This window comes from Rhinolophus ferrumequinum, chromosome X, assembly GCF_004115265.2.
Source record: "Rhinolophus ferrumequinum isolate MPI-CBG mRhiFer1 chromosome X, mRhiFer1_v1.p, whole genome shotgun sequence".
In the NCBI taxonomy this organism is placed as follows: Eukaryota; Metazoa; Chordata; class Mammalia; order Chiroptera; family Rhinolophidae; genus Rhinolophus; species Rhinolophus ferrumequinum.
The window spans coordinates 8,891,675-8,910,338 of record NC_046284.1 but is presented as its reverse complement, the minus strand read 5'-3'; the positions used below and the strand labels follow the sequence as shown (position 1 = coordinate 8,910,338).

At 39.5% G+C, this 18,664-nt stretch overlaps 1 protein-coding gene across 1 annotated transcript in view; it reads left to right on the top strand.

The window, feature by feature from the left end:
* The window catches only part of MAMLD1 (mastermind like domain containing 1), a 120,677-nt gene that overhangs the window by 46,980 nt on the left and 55,033 nt on the right, over window positions 1-18,664 (top strand). Inside the window, exon 2 of the mRNA XM_033116015.1 lies at window positions 15,374-15,533. Coding sequence (XP_032971906.1) covers window positions 15,438-15,533 — 96 coding nt within the window. The 5' untranslated portion in view covers window positions 15,374-15,437. The remainder of the gene's footprint in view (window positions 1-15,373; window positions 15,534-18,664) is intronic.

Genomic DNA, 18,664 nt, shown 5'->3' with positions numbered 1-18,664 from the left:
TTTTTTAAAAGAATAAAAAGGTCTGTACAAACTTCTGTAAATTGCTGGGGAAAAAAAGAGTGCTACTTAGGACATGTCCCAGAAGCAACGAGAAAGAATCAGTGTCCCCGTGGATCTGGACATTGGAATCTTTTTTGAATGGCAGTTAGCTTCTCATTTTGAAATAATTATAGATTAACAGGAACTTGCAAGCATGGTACAGAGAGGCCCCTGATGGTTACAACTTATATAAGAGTTGTACAAATATCCAAACCAGGAAATTGATATTGCTACAGGTTTTTGTGTGAACATAAATTTTCATTTCTCTGGGATAAATGTCCTAGAGTGCAATTGCTGGGTCATACAATAGTTGCATGTTTAGTTTTAGAAGAAACTACCAAGCCGTTTTGCAGAGTGACTATATCATTTTCCATTCTCACCAACAATGTATGAGCGATGTAGTTTTTCCACATTCTCACCAGCTTATGGTATTGTCAATGTTTTTATTTTTTCCCCCATTCTTGTAGGTATGTACTTGTGTCTCATTCTGGTTTTAGTTTGCAGTCCTCTGATGGTTAATGATATTGAACGTCTTTGTATGTGCTTGTTTGCCATCCATAGAAATTCTCAGTGGAATGTTCTTTCACGTCTTTTGTCCATTTTCTAATTGGAGAGCTTGTTTTCCTACTTTTGAGTTTTGAGATGCTTTGTGTATTCTAAATACTAGTCCTTTATCAGATATAAGGTTTGCAGATATTTTCTCCAGACTATAGCTTGTTTTTCATTCTATTCACAGGGTCATTCACAAAACAGATTTTATTTTTGATAAGGTCTGATTTATCAAAATTTCATTTTTATGGGTCATGCTTTTGGTGTCAAGTCTAAGAATGAACTTTTGGCCCTACTCTACATTCCAAAGATTTCTCTTACTATTTTCTAAAACTTGTATACTTTACATCGTACATTTAACTCTATGGTCCATTTTGAGTTAATTTTTGTGTAAGGCATGAGTTTGAGGTTTAATTTTTTTTTTTGCCTATAGATATTCAATTGCACCAGAACCATGTGTCAGAAGTGCTGTCATTCCTGCACTGAATGCTTTTGCACTATTGTCAAAATCAGTTAGGCATATTCCAGCCTCCACCCATACTGCGTACTTTCGTAAAATCTCTCAAAGATCCACAAACCCCAAACAAGCAGAGGCTGGCCTTGGCATGTCCTATACCTCTTGCTAAGTGGCCCCAAGCCCTACACTAGTGGCATCCAGCCTCAGTTCACAGCATTAACCACTCCCAGGTGCCTCCAAGGACAGCACAGGCAGTTACCAACCACAGATCACTTTGTAGCTCCTACCAAGTGGCCCTGGGCCAGACACAGGCAATAGCTGACCTTGACCTGCACCAGAGTCCGACCCAAGAGACCCCAGAACCAGCACCTGGTAGCCGGCTTCAGGGTACACCAGAACACCATCCATTAGCGCCACAAACAACACACCCAAAGGATGGACTCAGCACATACCAGGTCCCACAAAAGCGAATCCTGCTCTGTGGGGTCAGACCCCGCACAACAGTTTGTCTGCTGTAGTCTCGGCCAGTCCTCACAGCTAGTTAGGCTAAGGGTCAACCCCACCTACTGATGTGCCAACATCAGTCAAGGTTCAACTACAACAGGAGAGAACACACAACACACACAGGGGATGGCCCTGGAGCACCCAGTGCAGGTGACCAGGGAGACTGTGCCACTGAGCCCCACAGGACACCTACTATATAAGGTCTCTCTGCCAAGACTGGGGAGACATAGCAGCCCTACCTAATACATGGAAACAAACACAGGAAGGCAGGCAGCCAAAATGAGGAGACAAAAAAAAAAATTGTCCCAATGAAAGAACAGGACGAAACTCCAGGAAAAAAAAAAAAAAAAAAGTGGAGACAAGCCATCCACCAGATGCAGAGTTCCAAACACTGGTTATAAGGATGCTCAATGAACTTATAAAGAATAGACTATCTCATCAAGAGATAGGAAACATAAAAATGGAGATAGAAAACATAAAACAGAACCAGTTAGAAATGAAGACTATGAAATGAGGAATACATTAGATGCAATCAGCAGCAGATTAAATGAAGCAGAAGATCGAATCAGTGATTTGGAAGATTAGGTAGCAGAAAACAGCCAATCAGAATACAAAAAAAAAAAAGAATCCCCCCAAATGAGAATAGGTTAAGGGGCCTGTGGAACAACGCCAAGTGTACCAACATTCACATCATAGAGGTACCAGAGGAGAAGAGAGAGAGAGCAAGGAATTGAGAAGCTATTTGAAGAAATAATGACTAAAAACTTTTCTAATCTGGTGAAGGAGATAGACCTATAAGTCCAGGAAGCAGAGAGAGCGTCCCAAACAAGATGAACCCAAACAGGCCCACAAGATACATTATAATTAAAATGGCAAAGGTTAAAGACAAAGAGAGAATCCTAAAAGCAGCAAGAGAAAAGCAGTTAGTTACCTGCAAAGGAGCCCCCATAAGACTGTCAGCTCATTTCTCAACAGAAACTTTGCAGGCCAGAAGGGATTGGCATGAAATATTCAAAGGGATGAAAAACAGGGACCTACAACCAAGATTAGTCTACCCAGCAGAGCTATCATTTAGAACAGGAAAGATAAAATAAAAAGCCGAAGGAGTTCATCACCATCAATCTAGTATTACAGGAAATGTTAAAGGGACTTCTTTAAGAAGAAGAAGAAAATTCAAAAATATGAATAAGAAAATATCAGAAAGAAAAACATTTTCATTGGCAAAGGCAAACACAGAATAAAAGCAGTGGACCAACCAATACTAAAGCTAGTACAAAGGTTAAAAGGCAAAAGTAGGAAGACCATGTGTAATTACAGCAGTAAGTTTAGGAATACACACAAACACTCATATACAAAAGAAGTTGAAAATGAATGACAAAACAAACATGGAGAGGATGAGTAAGTATGGTAGATTTTAGAATGAGTTCGAACTTAAGTTACCATCAACTTAAAATAGACTGCTATAAACATAGCTTGGTATATATGAAGCACATGGTAACCACAAACCAAAAATCTGCAAGAGATAAACAAGAAATAAAAGTGAAAGGAGTCCAAGCACACCACTACAGAAAGTTATCAACACAGAAGAGAAGAGAGCAAGAGAATAAGAAAGGAACAGAGAACTACAAAAACAATCAGAAAACAATAAAATGGTAAGAATTCCATACCTGTCAATGATTACTTTAAATGTAAATGGATTGAATGCTCCAATCAAAAGACAATTGGATAAAGAAGAGGTGGTACACAAATACATATACAAGAACAAAACCTTCCTATTTGCAACAACATGGATGGACCTAGAGGGTATTACGTTAAGCGAAATAAGTCAGACGAGAAAGACAAATACCATATGATCTCACTTATATGTGGAATCTAAAAAGCAAAATAAATGAACACCAAAACAGAAACAAACTCATAGATACAGAGAATAAACCGATGGTTGCCAGATGGGAGGGGTTGAGGGAATGAATGAAAAAGTTGAAGGGATTAAGAACTACAAATTTGTAGTTACCAAACAGTCACGGGATGTAAAATACAGCATAGGAAATATCGTCAATACTATAATAACTATGTATAATATCAGATGAGTACTAGACTTACGGATCACTTTGTAAGTTACATAAATGTCTAACCACTATGCTGTACACCTGGAACTAATATAATATTGAATGTCAACTGTAATTGAAAATTAAAAAAAAATTTTTTTTAATCAGTTGGGCATTTTTGTGTGCGTCTATTTCTGGATTCTCTGTTCCATGCCAGTTATTTATGTGTCTGCCTTTCTGCCAGTGTCACACAATCTTGATAAATGTAGTCATACTATACTAATTCTTGAAACCAGGAAGATGGATTCCTTCCACATTCTTCTTTTTTTTTTTTTCAAAATTGTTTCAACTCTTCTACTTCCTTTGCCTTTCCATATAAATTTTAGAGTAATGTTGACTAGAGCTACAAAAAGTCTTGCTAGGATTTTGATAGGAATTGGTTAAAGCTATATGTCAATTTGGGGAAAATTGACATCTTTACTAGGTTGAGTCTTCCAATCTACGAACATGGAGTATCCCTTCATTCATTTAGATCTGCTTTAAATTCTTTTATCAGTGTTGTGTAGTTTTCAGCATACAAGTTCTGTACATGTTTTGCTTGATTTTCACCTAAGAATTTTTTGTATTAAAGTTTATTGGGATGACATTTGTTGGTAGGAATGCAGATTGGTGCAGCCACTATGGAAGGCAGTGTGGAGGTTTCTCAAAAAATTACGAATAGAATTACTAGGTGGCTGGCTAGCTCAGTTGGTTAGAGTGTCATGCTGATAGCACCAGGGTTGCCAGTTCGATCCCCACATGGGCCACTGTGGGCTGCACCCTCCTAAAAAATAAATAGAATTACCATATGACCCAGCAGTCCCTCCCCTGGGTGTGTCTACCCCCAAAATCTGAAAACATTTATCCATAAAGATATATGTGCACCTAAGAATTTTTTGAGCAATAGTTAATGGTATTGAATTTTTAATTCCAGGGTCGATGTGTTCATTGCTGGTATAAATGCAATTGATTTTTATGTGTTGATCTTGTATTTGAGACCTTCCTGAACTCATTAGTTCTAGGAGTTGTTCTGTAAATGTATTAAGACTTTTCATGAAGACAGTTGTGTCAACTGCAAATAGAAATAGTTTTACTTATTTTTTTCTCTAATACGCATGCCTCTTATTTCATTTTCTTGCCATACTGGACTAACTAGATCATCCAGTACTGTTTTTGTTTTTGTTGATTTTTTAATTGAGATATATTTGACATATGACATTGTGTAAATTGAAGGTGTACAGCATATTGATTTGATACGAGCAGACTTCCTTGCTTTGTTTCCAATCTTTGTGGGAACTATTCTGTTTTTATCATTAAATGTGATGTTAGCTGTAGGTTTATTTTCGATATTCTTTATCAAGTTGAGAAAGGGCCCCTCTATTCCTGATTTTCTCCAAGTTTTTATCATGAATGGGTGTTGAAGTTTGCGAAGTGCTTTTTCTGTATCAAATGATATGATCATATGATTTTAATTAACTGTTTGTTTTGAGATAATTGTAGTTTCACATGCAATTGTAAGAAATAATGCAAATAGATCCCATGTACCCTTTAGCCAGCTTCCCTTAATGATAACATCTTGCAAATATATAGTACAATATCACAATCAGGAAGCTACCATGGCTACAGTCAAGGTACAGAGCATTTCCATCGCCACATGTGTCCCTCATGTTGCCCATTTATGGGCACAACCACTCCTTTCCACAGACACCCCATCCTTAATCCTTGGTAACCACTAATTAGCCTATTCTATAGTTTTGTCTTTTCGAGAATGTTACATAAATGGAATCACACAGTATGTAAGTTTTGGGGATTGGCTTTTCTCACTCAGCATGATTTTCTGCAGATTCATTCAGATCATTGTATATCTCAATAGCCATATCTTTTTATTGCTGAGTAGTAGTCCATGATATACATGTACCAGTTTGTTTAACCATACATTCATTGAAGGACTTCTGCATTGTTTCCAGTTTGGGGCTATTATGAATAAAGCTACTATAAACATTCATTTGCAAATTTTAGTATGAACACAAGCCTTCATTCCTCTGGGATAAATACCCAGGAGTGCAATTGCTGGGTCATATATTACTCATGTGTTTAGTTTTTTGTTTTTTTTGTCTTTTTTTTTAAGAAACTGCCGAACTGTTTTTCAGAGTGGCTGAACTATTTTTTATTCTCACGAGCGATGTATGAGTGATCCAGTTTCTCCCACTGTAGCCAGTATTTGGTGTTGTCCCTATTGTTTTTTTAATGATTTCTAATTGTGGTTGACATACAATATTATAATCATGTAGTGATTCAACATTTATGTACCTTCCAAAGTGATCACCGTACATAGTTATGATATTATTGACTGTATTCCCTGTGCTGTACATTACATCTCTGTAACTTATTTTATAACTGGAAGTTTGTACTTCTGAATCCTTTTCTGTCCATCCCCCACTCCCTCCCCTCTGGAAACCATCAGTTTATTCTCTGTATCTACATGTTTGAAATAAGACATATTAATTACAGAGAGGAGATTTTTCCTTGGAAACAAACTAAGTGATGACTGTAGCAACATTTTTAAAGTACTGAAAGAAAAAAAGCCAAACCTATCATCCTAGCATTTTATATGCAGTGAAAATATCTTTAAAAGAAGTCACTATTGTTTTTTATAAAGGTGAAATTTGCATAATAATCCAGTAGCATTTATTACATTTACAGTGTATTAAACCTTCACCTCTATCTAGTTACTAAACATTTAGATCACCCCCAAATAAAATTCCAGATTCATTAGCAGCTATTCTCCATTCTCCTCACCCCCTTGTCCCTGGCAACCACCAATCCGCTGTGCGTCTCTATGGATTTACCTATACTGGATATTTCACATAAATGGAATTATCACACAATATGTGACCTTTTGTGACTGATTTCTTTCACTTAGCACAATGTTGTCAAGGTTCATTATACTCTGTCATATGTTATACTTCACCCCTTTGTATGGCTAAAACTGCCCATAGTATGGGTATACCAAAGTTTGTTTATCCATTTATACATTGTTGGACATTTAGGTTGTTTCCACCTTTTGGTTGTCATGAATAATGCTGCTATAAACATTTGTGTAGAAGTATTTGAGTACCTATTTTCAATTCTTTTGGATCTATACCTAGGAGTAGAATTATATGAAATCAGGTGGTAATTCTACACTTAATTTTTTGAGGAAACACCAAACTGTTTTCCACAGCGGCTGTAACATTTTACGTTCCCTCCAGCAATGTACAAGGGTTCCAATGTCTCTATATTCTTGACAGCACTTGTTTTTATTATGCCCTCCCAGTGTGTGAGAAGTGGTATGTCATGGTTTTGATTTACCTTTCCCTAATGCGTAATGATATTGAGCATCTTTACGCATGCTTGTTGGCCGTAAGTATATCTTCTTTGGAGAAATGTCTTCAAGTCCTTTGCCCATTTTTTGTTTTGTTTGTCTTCTTATTGTTGAGCTGTAAGAGTTTTTAATATATTTTGGATCCTAGATCCTTATCAGACATATGATTTGCAAATGTTTTCTCCCATTCTCTAGGTTGTCTTTTCACTTTCTTGATAATGTCCTTTGATACATGAAAGTTTTCAGTTTTGATGAAGTCCATTTTATCTATTTTCTGTTGCTTATGCTTTTGGTGTCATATCTAAAAATCCATTGCCAAATCTAATGCCTTAAAGACTTTCCCTTATGTTTTTCTTCTACGTGTTTTATAGTTTTAGCTCCTATGTTGAGGTCATTGACCCATTTTCAGTTGATTTTTGTATATGATATGTAGTAAGGGTCCAACTTCATTCTTTTGCATGTGACTATCCTTCTGTCCCAGCACCATATTTAAAGAAATTACTCTTTCCTCCACTGAATCATCTTGACACCCTTTTTGAATATCAATTGTTCGTAGACTTAATGAGTTTATTTTTGGATTTTCAAGTCTATTCCGTTGGCTTATATGTCTGTCTTTTTGCCAGTATAACATTGTTTTGATTACTGTAGCTTTGTACTAAGCTTTTAAATTGGAAATTGTGAATCTTGCAACTTTGTTGTTCTTTTTCAATGTTGTTTGGAGGTAATCATTTTTATTCTTTTGCTTGTCAATATGATGGATAATGTGGGTTGACTTTTGAATATTGAACCAGTCTTACATCCCTAGAATATACCCAACTTAATCATTATGTATAATTCTCATACATTGCTAAAACTTTGTTAAGGATTTTTGTGTCTATATGCATGAGAAATATTAGTCTATAGTTTTCTTATTTTGTACAGCCTTTGTTTTTGCTGTCAGAATAATACAGTGAGTTGGGAAGTGTTCCTTCCTCTTCTATTTTCTAAAAAGATTATGTAGGATTGGTGCTAATTCTTCTTTAAACAATTGATATAATTCTCTAATGAAATCATCTGACCTTGGTGTTTTCCTTTTCTGGAATTTTTTTTTAGTTATGAATTTAATTTCTTTAATAATTACAAGGCTAGTCAGATTATTTCATATTGGGCGAATTTTGGTAATTTGAACTTTTAGAATAATTGGTCTATTTCATCTAATTTGCAAATTTATGTGAAGAGTTGTTTGTAGTATTCCCTTATTATCCTTTAAATGTCTGCATAGTCAATAGTAATATATACCTGTTTTCATTCCAATATTGGTAATTTGTGTCTTTTTTTTTCTTTGTCAGTCTTTCTAGAGGCTTGTCAGTTTTATTATTTTGTCAGAGATCTACCTTTTTTCCAATTTGGTTTCACTATTTTTTTTTCTGTTTTCAATATAATTTTAATAAATATCTGTTTTTCACATTCTCTTCCTTCTGTTAGCTTTCAATTTCTTTTGCTCTTCTTTTTCTTGGATTTCCTAGGTGTAAACTTATACGATTAATTTTCGACTTTTCCTCATTTCCATTGTAAGCAGTTAGTGCTATAAATTTCCCTCTCAGCATACTTTTTATGTATGTTCCACAAGTTTTGATGTATTGCATTTTCATTTAGTTCAGTGGTTTTTTAGGTTTTATTTTTTCAATTATCGTTGACATACATTATATTAATTTCAGGTGTACAATGTAGTGATTACACATTTGTATACTTTACAAAGTGATCATCCCAATAAGTCTATTCATTGTATTTTTTAAAAATTTCTCTTGAGAATTCCTCACCGACTCATGATTCTTTTTTTTTAAGTGTGTTTAGTTTTCAAGTGTTTGGAGATTTTCCTGTTATTCTTTCTTAATTTGATTCCATTATAGTCAGAGGAAACATCATGTATCATTTCAATTCTTTTAAAATGTTGTGGATTGTTTTGTACTTGTAGTCTAGAATGTCTGTCTTGGTATATATTCCTTGGGTGCTTGAAAATAATGTATTTTTTTTACTGTTTATTTGGTGGTGTGTTGTATAAATCTCAATCAGACTTTGTTAGGTGACGGTGTTGTTGAGTTCTTTTATATCTTGCTAATTTTTTGTTTAATTGTTCTATCAGTTGTTGAGAGAGGATGTTGAAGTCTCCACCAAAAAAGGGCACGGAATTTTTCTATTTCTCCTTTCAGTTCTTTTATTATTTATTTATTTATTTTTGCTTCATATATCATGTGGCTCTGTTGTGTGGTGCATACGCATTTAGGATTCCTATGTCTTCTTGTGTATTGATCCTTTTATCATTATGTAATGCCCTTCTCTGTCCCTGGTAACTTTCTTTGTTCTGAAGTTTATTTTATCTGCTATTACTAGAATCGCTGCTGCTACATGTTTTTTTTTTTTAAATTAACATTTACATGATATGTCTTTTTCCATCCTTTTACTTTCAACCTGCCCATATCATTATATTTGAGATGAGCATTTTGAAGACAGTATATACTTGGATCATGTTTTATTATCCACTTTGCCAGTCTCTGGGTTTTTATTGGTGTATTTAGATGATTTCCACTTAATGTATTTACTGATAAGTTAGTACTTAATTCTGCCAATTTATTTTTATTTTCTGTTTGTTCTTAGTTTTTGTTTTTCTTTTTCCTGACCTCCTTCCTGTGGGTTACATGAATATATTTTAGAATTCCATTTGATGATTCTTGTATAGCTTTTGTGTGTGTGTCTTTTAGTATAGCATTCTTAGTGATTTCTCTAGGTATTACATCATATATACATAGCTTATAACAGTCTACTGATGTTAATATGATACCATTTCCAGTGAAATATAGGAACCTTTCCTATCTTTCCACCCCTTTACCCTCCTCTGTTTATAATGTAGTTATGTTACATATTTTCCATATACATTTAGAACGGCAGGCAATGTTACAATTGGTACTTCAAGTATCAAAGATAATTTAGAAATCATGAAAAAAGAAGGAAAGTCTATTATATTTACACAGACACACACACACACACACACACACACGTATATATTTCTTTCCATTATTCTCTCTTCCTTTGTGATGCCTAAAATTCTTTTATAATTTGCTTTCTGTTTAGAGAACTTCTTTTAGCCATTCTCTTAGGAGAGGACTGTTGTTTAAAAATCCTCTTAGTTTTCCTTCATCTGAGCATATCTTGATTCCCCTTCCATACCTGAAGCCTGTTTTCACTGAGTATAGGATTCTGGGTTGACAGTTCTGGTGTTTCAGCACTTATTTAGATCTTCTGTTTTAGCTGACTTCCTATGACCAATGCTCCAGCAGGGAATGGGGGCACCATCTCATGTCTGCCATGTGTGTATAGAAGTCCAGGTTCCCCACTTAGCCTTCGTTGACACCAGGGAGGTTTGCGCTCCTCATTACTGCTGAGCAGTACTGATAGTTACAGCTCCTCACTAGTCTTCCGCTGATGCTACCCTGGCTGGGATGGGTCGGAGTGCCTAATTCCCCCCATGTGATCTCACTAACATTGGCAGGGATGGGATGTGGACTGATTACCTGACTCTCTGTTGGGCCTATTCTGACACCACCCTAGTGGGGACAGGGAGAGATGAATCACTACTGTCAGGTGGGGGTGGAGTCTAGGCCCTCAGCCTTTGTTGCTGGGACTGGAGGGGGGTAACCACACTTTCTTCTGTGTGCTTAGCTGAATTAGAGCACTTCTTGTTAAAAAAAATGTACCCCACCCCTTGCTGGGTGACAGCAGTGTTCCCCTGAAAACAGTTCTGAATCCCCTCCAAAGTGCGAAGTTATCCACCATGGAGTGCCAGGTCTGTAGTCATTTGTCTGGAACACTTTCAAAGCAGGCTTTACCAATTGCCACTGTGGCCATTTAAATCCTCTCGATAGAACATCTAATTTTTTTTGGGTTGCAGCCTTCTTCAGGTTCACATCTGGGATGTATGAGGCAAAAAGAAAACTCAGGGAACTCACCACTAGGTCATTCCTCCGATCCTAAGGATCCTATGCAGTCGACCTTTTTCTCCCCGCCTTTGAGGGTCTTCTCTTTTTTTTAAATAATTATTTTATTTTTTAAATTACAGTTGACATACAATATAATATTAGCTTCAGGTGTACAACATAGTGATTACACATTTATATAACTTATGAAGTGATCACCCCGATAAATCTAGTACCTATCTGACACCGTACATAGTTATTACAATATTATGGACTGTATTCTGCATGCCGTACTTTACATCCCCATGACTATTTTGTAACTACCAGTTTGTACTTCTTAATCCCTTCTCCCTTTTCACCCATCTCCCCAGCCCCCTTCCCACTGGGCAACCATCAGAATGTTCTCTGTATCTATGAGTTTGTTTCTCTTTTATTTGTTCATTTATTTTATTGTTTAGATTCCACATATTAGTGAAATCATATGGCATTTGTCTTTGTCTGACTTACTCCACTCAGCACAGTACCCTCTAAGTCCATCCATGTTGTTTCAGATGGCAAGGTTTCATTCTTTTTTGTGCCTGAATAATATTCTATTGTACGTATGTACCACTTCTTTGTTATCCATTCACCTATTGATGGACACTTATGTTCCTTTCATATCTTGGCTATTGTAAATAATGCTGCAATGAACATATGGATGTATATGTATTTTCAAGTTAGTGTTTTGGGTTTCTTCACATAAATACCCAGAAGTGGAAGTGCTGGGTCCTTCTTTGTCTCTTGTTATAGCCTTTGTTTTAAAGTCTGTTTTGTTTTGTCAAGTATAAATATTGCTACCCTACCTTTTTTTGTTTCTATTTTCATGAAATGTCTTTTTCCATCCCTTTACTTTGTGTGTGTGTGTGTGTGTGTGTGTGTGTGTGTGTTTTCATCTGAAGTGAGTCTCTTGTAGGAAGCAAATGTAAGGGTCTTGTTTTCTTATCCATTCAGCCACCCTATGTCTTTTGATTGGAGCTTTAAACCATTTACATTTAAGGTAATTGTTGATAAACATGTAGTTATTGCCATTTTATTATTCATATTTTTTATATTTTTCTTCTTCTCCTTCTCCTTTTTTTCCTTCTAGAAGTGCCTTTGACATTTCTTATAATACTGGTTTGTTGGTGATGGACTCTTTCACCTTTTTCTTGTCTGGAAAGCTCTTTATCTGTCCTTCAATTCTAAATGATAGCCTTGCTAGGTAGAGTAATCTTGGTTGTAAATCCTTGCTTTTCATTACTTTGAATATTTTGTGCCAATCCCTTCTGACCTGCAAAGTTTCTGTTGAGAAATCAGCTGCCAGTCTTATGGGAGCTCCCTTGTAGGTAACCAACTGCTTTTCTCTTGCTGCTTTTAAGATTCTTTCTTTGTCCTTAACCTTTGGCATTTTAATTATGATGTTGTCTTGGTGTGGGCCACTTTGAGTTTACCTTGTTTGGGATTATCTGTGCTTCCTGGGCTTGTATGTCTGTTTCCTTTGCCAGGTTAGGGAAGTTTTCCAACATTATTTCTTCAAATAGATTTTCAATTCCTTGGTCTCTCTCCTCTGGTACCCCAGTGATGTGAATGTTTGTATGCTTGATGTTTTCCAAGAGGCCCCTTCAACTATCCTCATTTTTTTTTTTGGATTCTTTTTTCTTTTTGCTGTTCTGATTGGACATTTTCTGCTCCCTCGTGTTCCAAGTCTCTGATTCTGTCCTCTGCTTTATCTAATCTACTGTTGATTTTCTCTAATGTACTCTTCATTCAGTTATTATATTCTTCATTTCTGACTGGGTCTTTTTTATGTTTTCTATCTCCATTTTTATGTTTCCTATCTCTTTGTTGAAGTTCTCCCTGACATCATTGAGCATCCATATAACCAGTGTTTGGAACTCTGCATCTGGTAGATTGCTTGCCTCCATTTTGTTTAGTTCTTTTTCTGGAGTTTTGTTCTGTTCTTTCATTTGGGACATGTTTGTCTCCTCATTTTGGCTGCCTCCCTGTGTTTGTTTCTATGTTTTAGGTGGACCATCTACATCTCTTGGGCTTAGTAGAGTGGCTTTATGTAGTAGGTGTCTTGTGGAGCCCAGGGGCACACTCTTCCTGGTCACATTTGCTCGGTGCTCCAGGGGTGTCCCTTTTGTGGGTTGTGTATGCTCTCCTGTTGTAGTTGAGACTTGGTGGCTGTTTGCATGGCAATAGCAGATATTGGCCCTCAGGCTGATTGTGAGGATTGACCGTGACTACAGTGGACAAGCTGTTGTGCAGGGGCTGACCCTATGGAGCAGGATTCACTTTAGCAGGGCTCTGGTGCCTGCCAAGCTTGCCCTTTGGGTGAGTCATTTGTGGAGGTGGTTAGGTGGTGCTCTGGTTTGGTGTGAAGCTGGCCATTGGGTGTTTTGGTTCTGAGGCCTCTTGGGAGGGCCTCTGGTGCAGGCCAACATCAGTTGTTGCCTGTGTCCTGCCCAGGGCTCAAGATTGTATGAGCTACAATGTTATCTGCAGATGGTTGCCGTTTGTACTGGGCTTGGAGGTCCCTGGGAGAGGCTAAGCTTGAACAGATGTCAGCTGCCGCTAGTGCTGCACTTGGGGCTTGGCAAAGAAAAGCAAGAGTTATGGGGCACACTGAGGCCAGATGCTGCTTGTTTGGGGTTTGTGAACCTCTGAGAGGTTTTAGGAATGTCCACAGCATGAGTCAAGACAGGCTGTTTGTATGGAAAAGCCACTGAAAGTGGCTTGGATGGTTCCAAAAGTTGGGTGTGGCAGGAGTCTCAGGGAATCTCCAGAACAGAGCAAAGAATGGTGTTAGGTAGATTGATGGAGACTCAGATATGGTGGCTGCCTGTGCGTGCAGGCCTGGGGGGAGGGCTCAACAGAGGAACAGTAGCTTCTGCCAATGCTTCTGTCTGGGAGAAAGCTGCCCTTCCAGCCCTCACTCTGAAGCCAGACAATTCAGTTCTTCCCACTATGTCCCTGGTGCCTTTCAAGCTACTGCCCCAGCACTGGCGCTCAGAGCAAATGAGTGTCAGCAAGTACACGCATGTATAGGCCCTTTCAGAGGAATAGCTGGGATTCCAGCCGCCCTCTGTCTCACTCAGCCACAGTCTATACTGGTTTTAACAGCCAGAATTTATGGGGATGTGTCTTCTCAGCACTGGAATCCTGGGCTGGAGAGTCTGGTGTGAGGCTGGGACCCATCAGGGGCTATCTCTACAGCTGAAATATCCTTCCAGATTTTAAACCACCACACGTGGATGTGGGACCAGCCTGTTTCGCGTCTCCCTCCCTTCTGCCAATCTCGAGGTGACTTCTGTATGTCCTTAGTTATAGGACTTCTCTTCAGCTAGACTTCAGGCGATTCCCCATGGTGGTTGTTCTGTAGTTTAGTTGTAATTTTGATGTGGTCTGGGAGGAGGTGAACACAGCATTTTTCTACTCCATCACCTTGAGTAGAAGCCCAGGGTGTTCTTATGTTTGTTTTATATATAATGTCTAGAGGTTTTAGTTGTACTCAGTAGGAAAATGGAAAAAGTAATTCTCCATTTTTCCAGAGGCAGAAGTCTGGACATTGAAATGTTAGAGCCTGATTCTATACTGCCAAGGAGAGTTACGGGAAGGATAGTTTCCCTTATATATGAATGCCTCAGTAGAGCTCTTATTTCATGTCTGCGTCATGAAATACAATGAAATGAAAGAAAGCAAAACTCAGCTTTACCTGAGTTTGCACACGTCTGCTCGTCTGTCATGGAGGGCACACATTGGGGTAGCCATGATCACATCCTTCTCGGTTAGGTTTTTATAAACCAGTGAGTGCACTGGGGTTGCATGAGCCCCTTCCAACATCCATTGCTTCCTTCCACTGACTGTCAGGTTTTGAACTGTTAGCTCACTTGGCTAGGTGCTAACGGGCAGGAGTGAGAGCTGCTCCTTCTGTGGGCCATAAAGCTTATGCTAGTAGAGCTGAAGGAGCTGGCCGTAAGCCATCACCTGACCCAACCACCCTGGTTTTCATATAAGAAAGCTGTGTCAAAAATAGAAGAGCCTTTACCCAGGTCTCACTACGTACCACACAAAGCAAAGCCAGGCCTAGAACCCTGCCTTTAAGCCCAATGTGATTTTAGTTACATCAGGCTCTTTCTCCACCCATCCCTCAGCTCTCCAGTGACCTTTGCTCAGCCCCGTGGCTAGAGACTGCCATCTCATCCCTTCCAAACTGTCTCACAGAAGTGCCCCTCATCACTGGGGGAGGGAGGAGCTTAATGAGGGTGGTAGGGTGGGGAGAGAGACAGGAAAAGGAATGTGGCCCACTCTGCCCAAATCTGTCCTCAGAATAAAGTTTGTGATTCACGCGGTCAATGGTCTCATCTTCGAATCTGAAAGACAGTGTACTTTTTGTCTCCCTAAGCCCTTTTGTCTAGGTCGTTTGGGAGGCGCCTTGGAGAGTCAAGAATAAAATTGCAGGTCAAACAATGGATGACTGGAAAAATCGGCTTGTAATCAAGAGCATGCTTCCCCATTTCGCCATGGTGGGAAATCGTCAGGAGCCCAGAAAGCTCCAGGAATCGGTCAGACAATGGGCTATTGGAGGGAGGGGGGTGTTGAATGCTTCTAATCTTAAACCTGAATGTAAGATGTATTATTGAAATTCTGTGTGCAAACTTGATGGCAGGGAACCAACCCGAAAGGAACTGGAATCTGACCTAGAAAAGCTATAGGAGATGTGCTGATTTTTGTCCTTTGTGAGTTTCTGAAAGAGTAGGATGTACAATCCAAGGCTTCATCTGGATTCCCAGTCCAGCGATCTCTGCACTGCACCCCTTCAACTGGAAAGAGAGGAAGGGTGAGAGGGAAGAAAAGCCTGCATTTTTCTCTTAATAGAAACCAGGAATGTGGGAATGACAGGCATTCGATGTATTGCATTAGCTTTGTAGTACCACGGAGAACATGAAGCCAAGTGAGTAGGGCACAGAAAGAGATTCCCATTCAACTCTCTGGCCCTTGTGTCCTTTTAAAAACTCATTTGACAAATTTCTACTTTCCTCTCTTGGAACTCAGACATTATCCATGTGTCTGAAACTCAGGGTTAGGGATTCCAGTAGTAGTTCTAGGAGCCAGGATTACCAAAGGGGCCATGAGAGCCATTGGTTAGTTTAATTTGACAATAAAAGCCTGCAACAGCACCAGTCTACCAAGATTAGTTCAGTTGGTAGGAGTTGCAGAAAACACAATGGCTGTTATCTCAGTGTACTAGGTCCACAGACCTAATCTCCAAATTAATAGAGCAGAAAGGAAATGGCTCTTATAGAGCTGTGGGTCTGCTTCCTTCCTGTTCAAACAACTGGGAGCTCAGGGCTCTGAGGTAATGTCATTTTACATAACTAGAGGGCTTGCTTCTCCAATCCCAAGGGTAATCTACTTTCAGTAAGTCAGCTTTCTATTTAGTCTAGGATTCTCTTACGTGCACAGGAGTGGTGGCAGGTTGTTGAAGCCTTGCTTCCTTTTTTCCCCCTCATGTCTTCCACCAACAATGTATTGAGAATGTGATATCAAATTGAGTATATAGACACTTACAAAACTTTGTTTCCTGGAGTTCCAGCTCTCACAGGAATGGCCATCAGATGGGATGGCAGAGACGGAGCAGTTACTTGGCCAGCAGCCTATTCTGCACATTGCGAACCCTTCCGTCAGGCACCGTCTAGAAGGCAGTCTCTAACCTCCACCCCAATTACTGTTTTATGTCTTGCTTTTCTTTTATGGTCAGCATCTGAGTCAGTGAAGCAAACCCTCTTGGTAATGCATCCAGAGCCCATGATCAGATTCGGCATGGCTTTCAGTTTCTCCTTTATGTCATAGTTGTTTCCATTCCTAGGAGAAAAGAGTGGGTGGGTTGTAGTTGCAGGGGTCCTCTTTCCCTTCTCCTCAGGGGCCCCACCAATCCCTTTTAAAAAGTGTGACTGGTAAAGAACTGCTTTGGTTTTGATCAGCATAGATCTCAATGCTAGAAGGGTTTTACTTCGATGGGTTCTTGTAGTGGCCATTTGTGCCTTCACTCTGAAGGAGTTGCCATCGCTCCACCAATTCTAGGCTTGGCTTGTCTTTGCAGATGGCCTTTAGAGCCCCTTTTAAGCCTTGCCAAAAATTCACCTTCATAGCTTTAGAGTTGTACCTTGGTCTTGATCAAAATCAGCCCTTCTTCCTCCTCCGTGGCACACCTTGTTCTCCATCCTTGGCTCTGAGTGACCTGTTTCTGAAACTCCAAGCTGTCCTAGAAGACCCAGGATTTGCCCCAGTTGAGGGGATCCAAAAATATGTCTCGGGCTCCAAAAGCAACTCACTGACATGAGCCCTCTTCACAGTAAAAACCACAATTTGTCATCTTGAAAGGCACATATAGTCCCTGAAGAGGACGACAGTGAGGCTGCCCACTCCTTTGTCTGGGCCCTACAGTACGTATGCGTGGAGCCTGGGTAAGCCAGACGCTGCTGCTGTCATCAGCCAGCAGCCAGGGCAGCTCTTGGTTTGAGCTCTTGGTTCATGGCTGATCAATCCCTGCAGCCTCAGGAAGATACCCGGTGCTAACCGGGAGCTCTGCTGTACTCGCTGAGGATCTCAGCAGTCCTGGTGTTTGCCAACTGAGGGACAGAGATGGGCAGATTAAAAGCAGATTGTCCCATGAGTCCACCATGAAATCTGCTGTCTAAACAAGTTATTTCAGGCCCAGGATGTGAGCAGCAGCAGGAGATCCTTTAGAGGACATGGGCTTGCCCTTTCAGGGTGTGGCCTGAACTTGATCTCAGCTGTTTCTGTTGCTTGCTCTCCCTCTGATGCTTCCTGTCATCCAGGGATGACAACCTGCACCCCAGCCCCAGAGAATTGTAAACACTTGGAAGCACATCCCATGCACCACTCTCCCCCATCCTGCAAGCATCCTCAACATGGAGGTCGGATTCAGACACTCAGCTTACCTGGTTCTCTTGTCCTTTCCCCAAAAAACAAACAAACTAACAACAACAACAAAAACATGTTTCAAGTCAAGATCTGTGAATAAAATTCTGTCAGTCCCAAAGGAGAGTTTTTGTAGACAGCCCTGGGATTTCCATGTGAATAATTGACACACCCCTTGCAGGAAAATGTCCATCTGATGTGACGACTGTTCTTGGCCTAAGACCAGGGTTCAGGAGACCTAGATTCTAGTCTTGATTCTGCTCCTAACTACCTGTGGGGCTTTGTCCATCCTTTGCCCTCCCCAAGGACAAAGGTCAAATGAACCAGGAATAAGAATAGCCACCTTTAGTTGAACATTGACTAGCTCCAGGCGCATGCTGAGCATTTGAGGGGCATTAGTTCTTGTAACGCTTAGAATAACTTTGAGATGAAGAGGCTATCTCCAGGAAACTGAGGCTCAGAGAGATGAAACAATTTGGCCAAACTAACTGAGCTAAGAATTAGCAGAGGTCAGAGCCTTCTGTTGTCACCACTGCACTCTGCTGCCTCTTAGATCTAAAGTACATTGAATATCGCAAAGCACTGAACACGTATCAGGCAGCAGTAGTCATCACAAGAAATCTCAGCAATGCAAGTAAACTTTTCAGCATATTTTTATTCATTCAGCAGCATGATTGCTTAATGACTCTTGTGATCAGGAGAAAAGAGGAATTTTACCTTTTGAACATTTGGGCATCCACCCAAGGTTAAT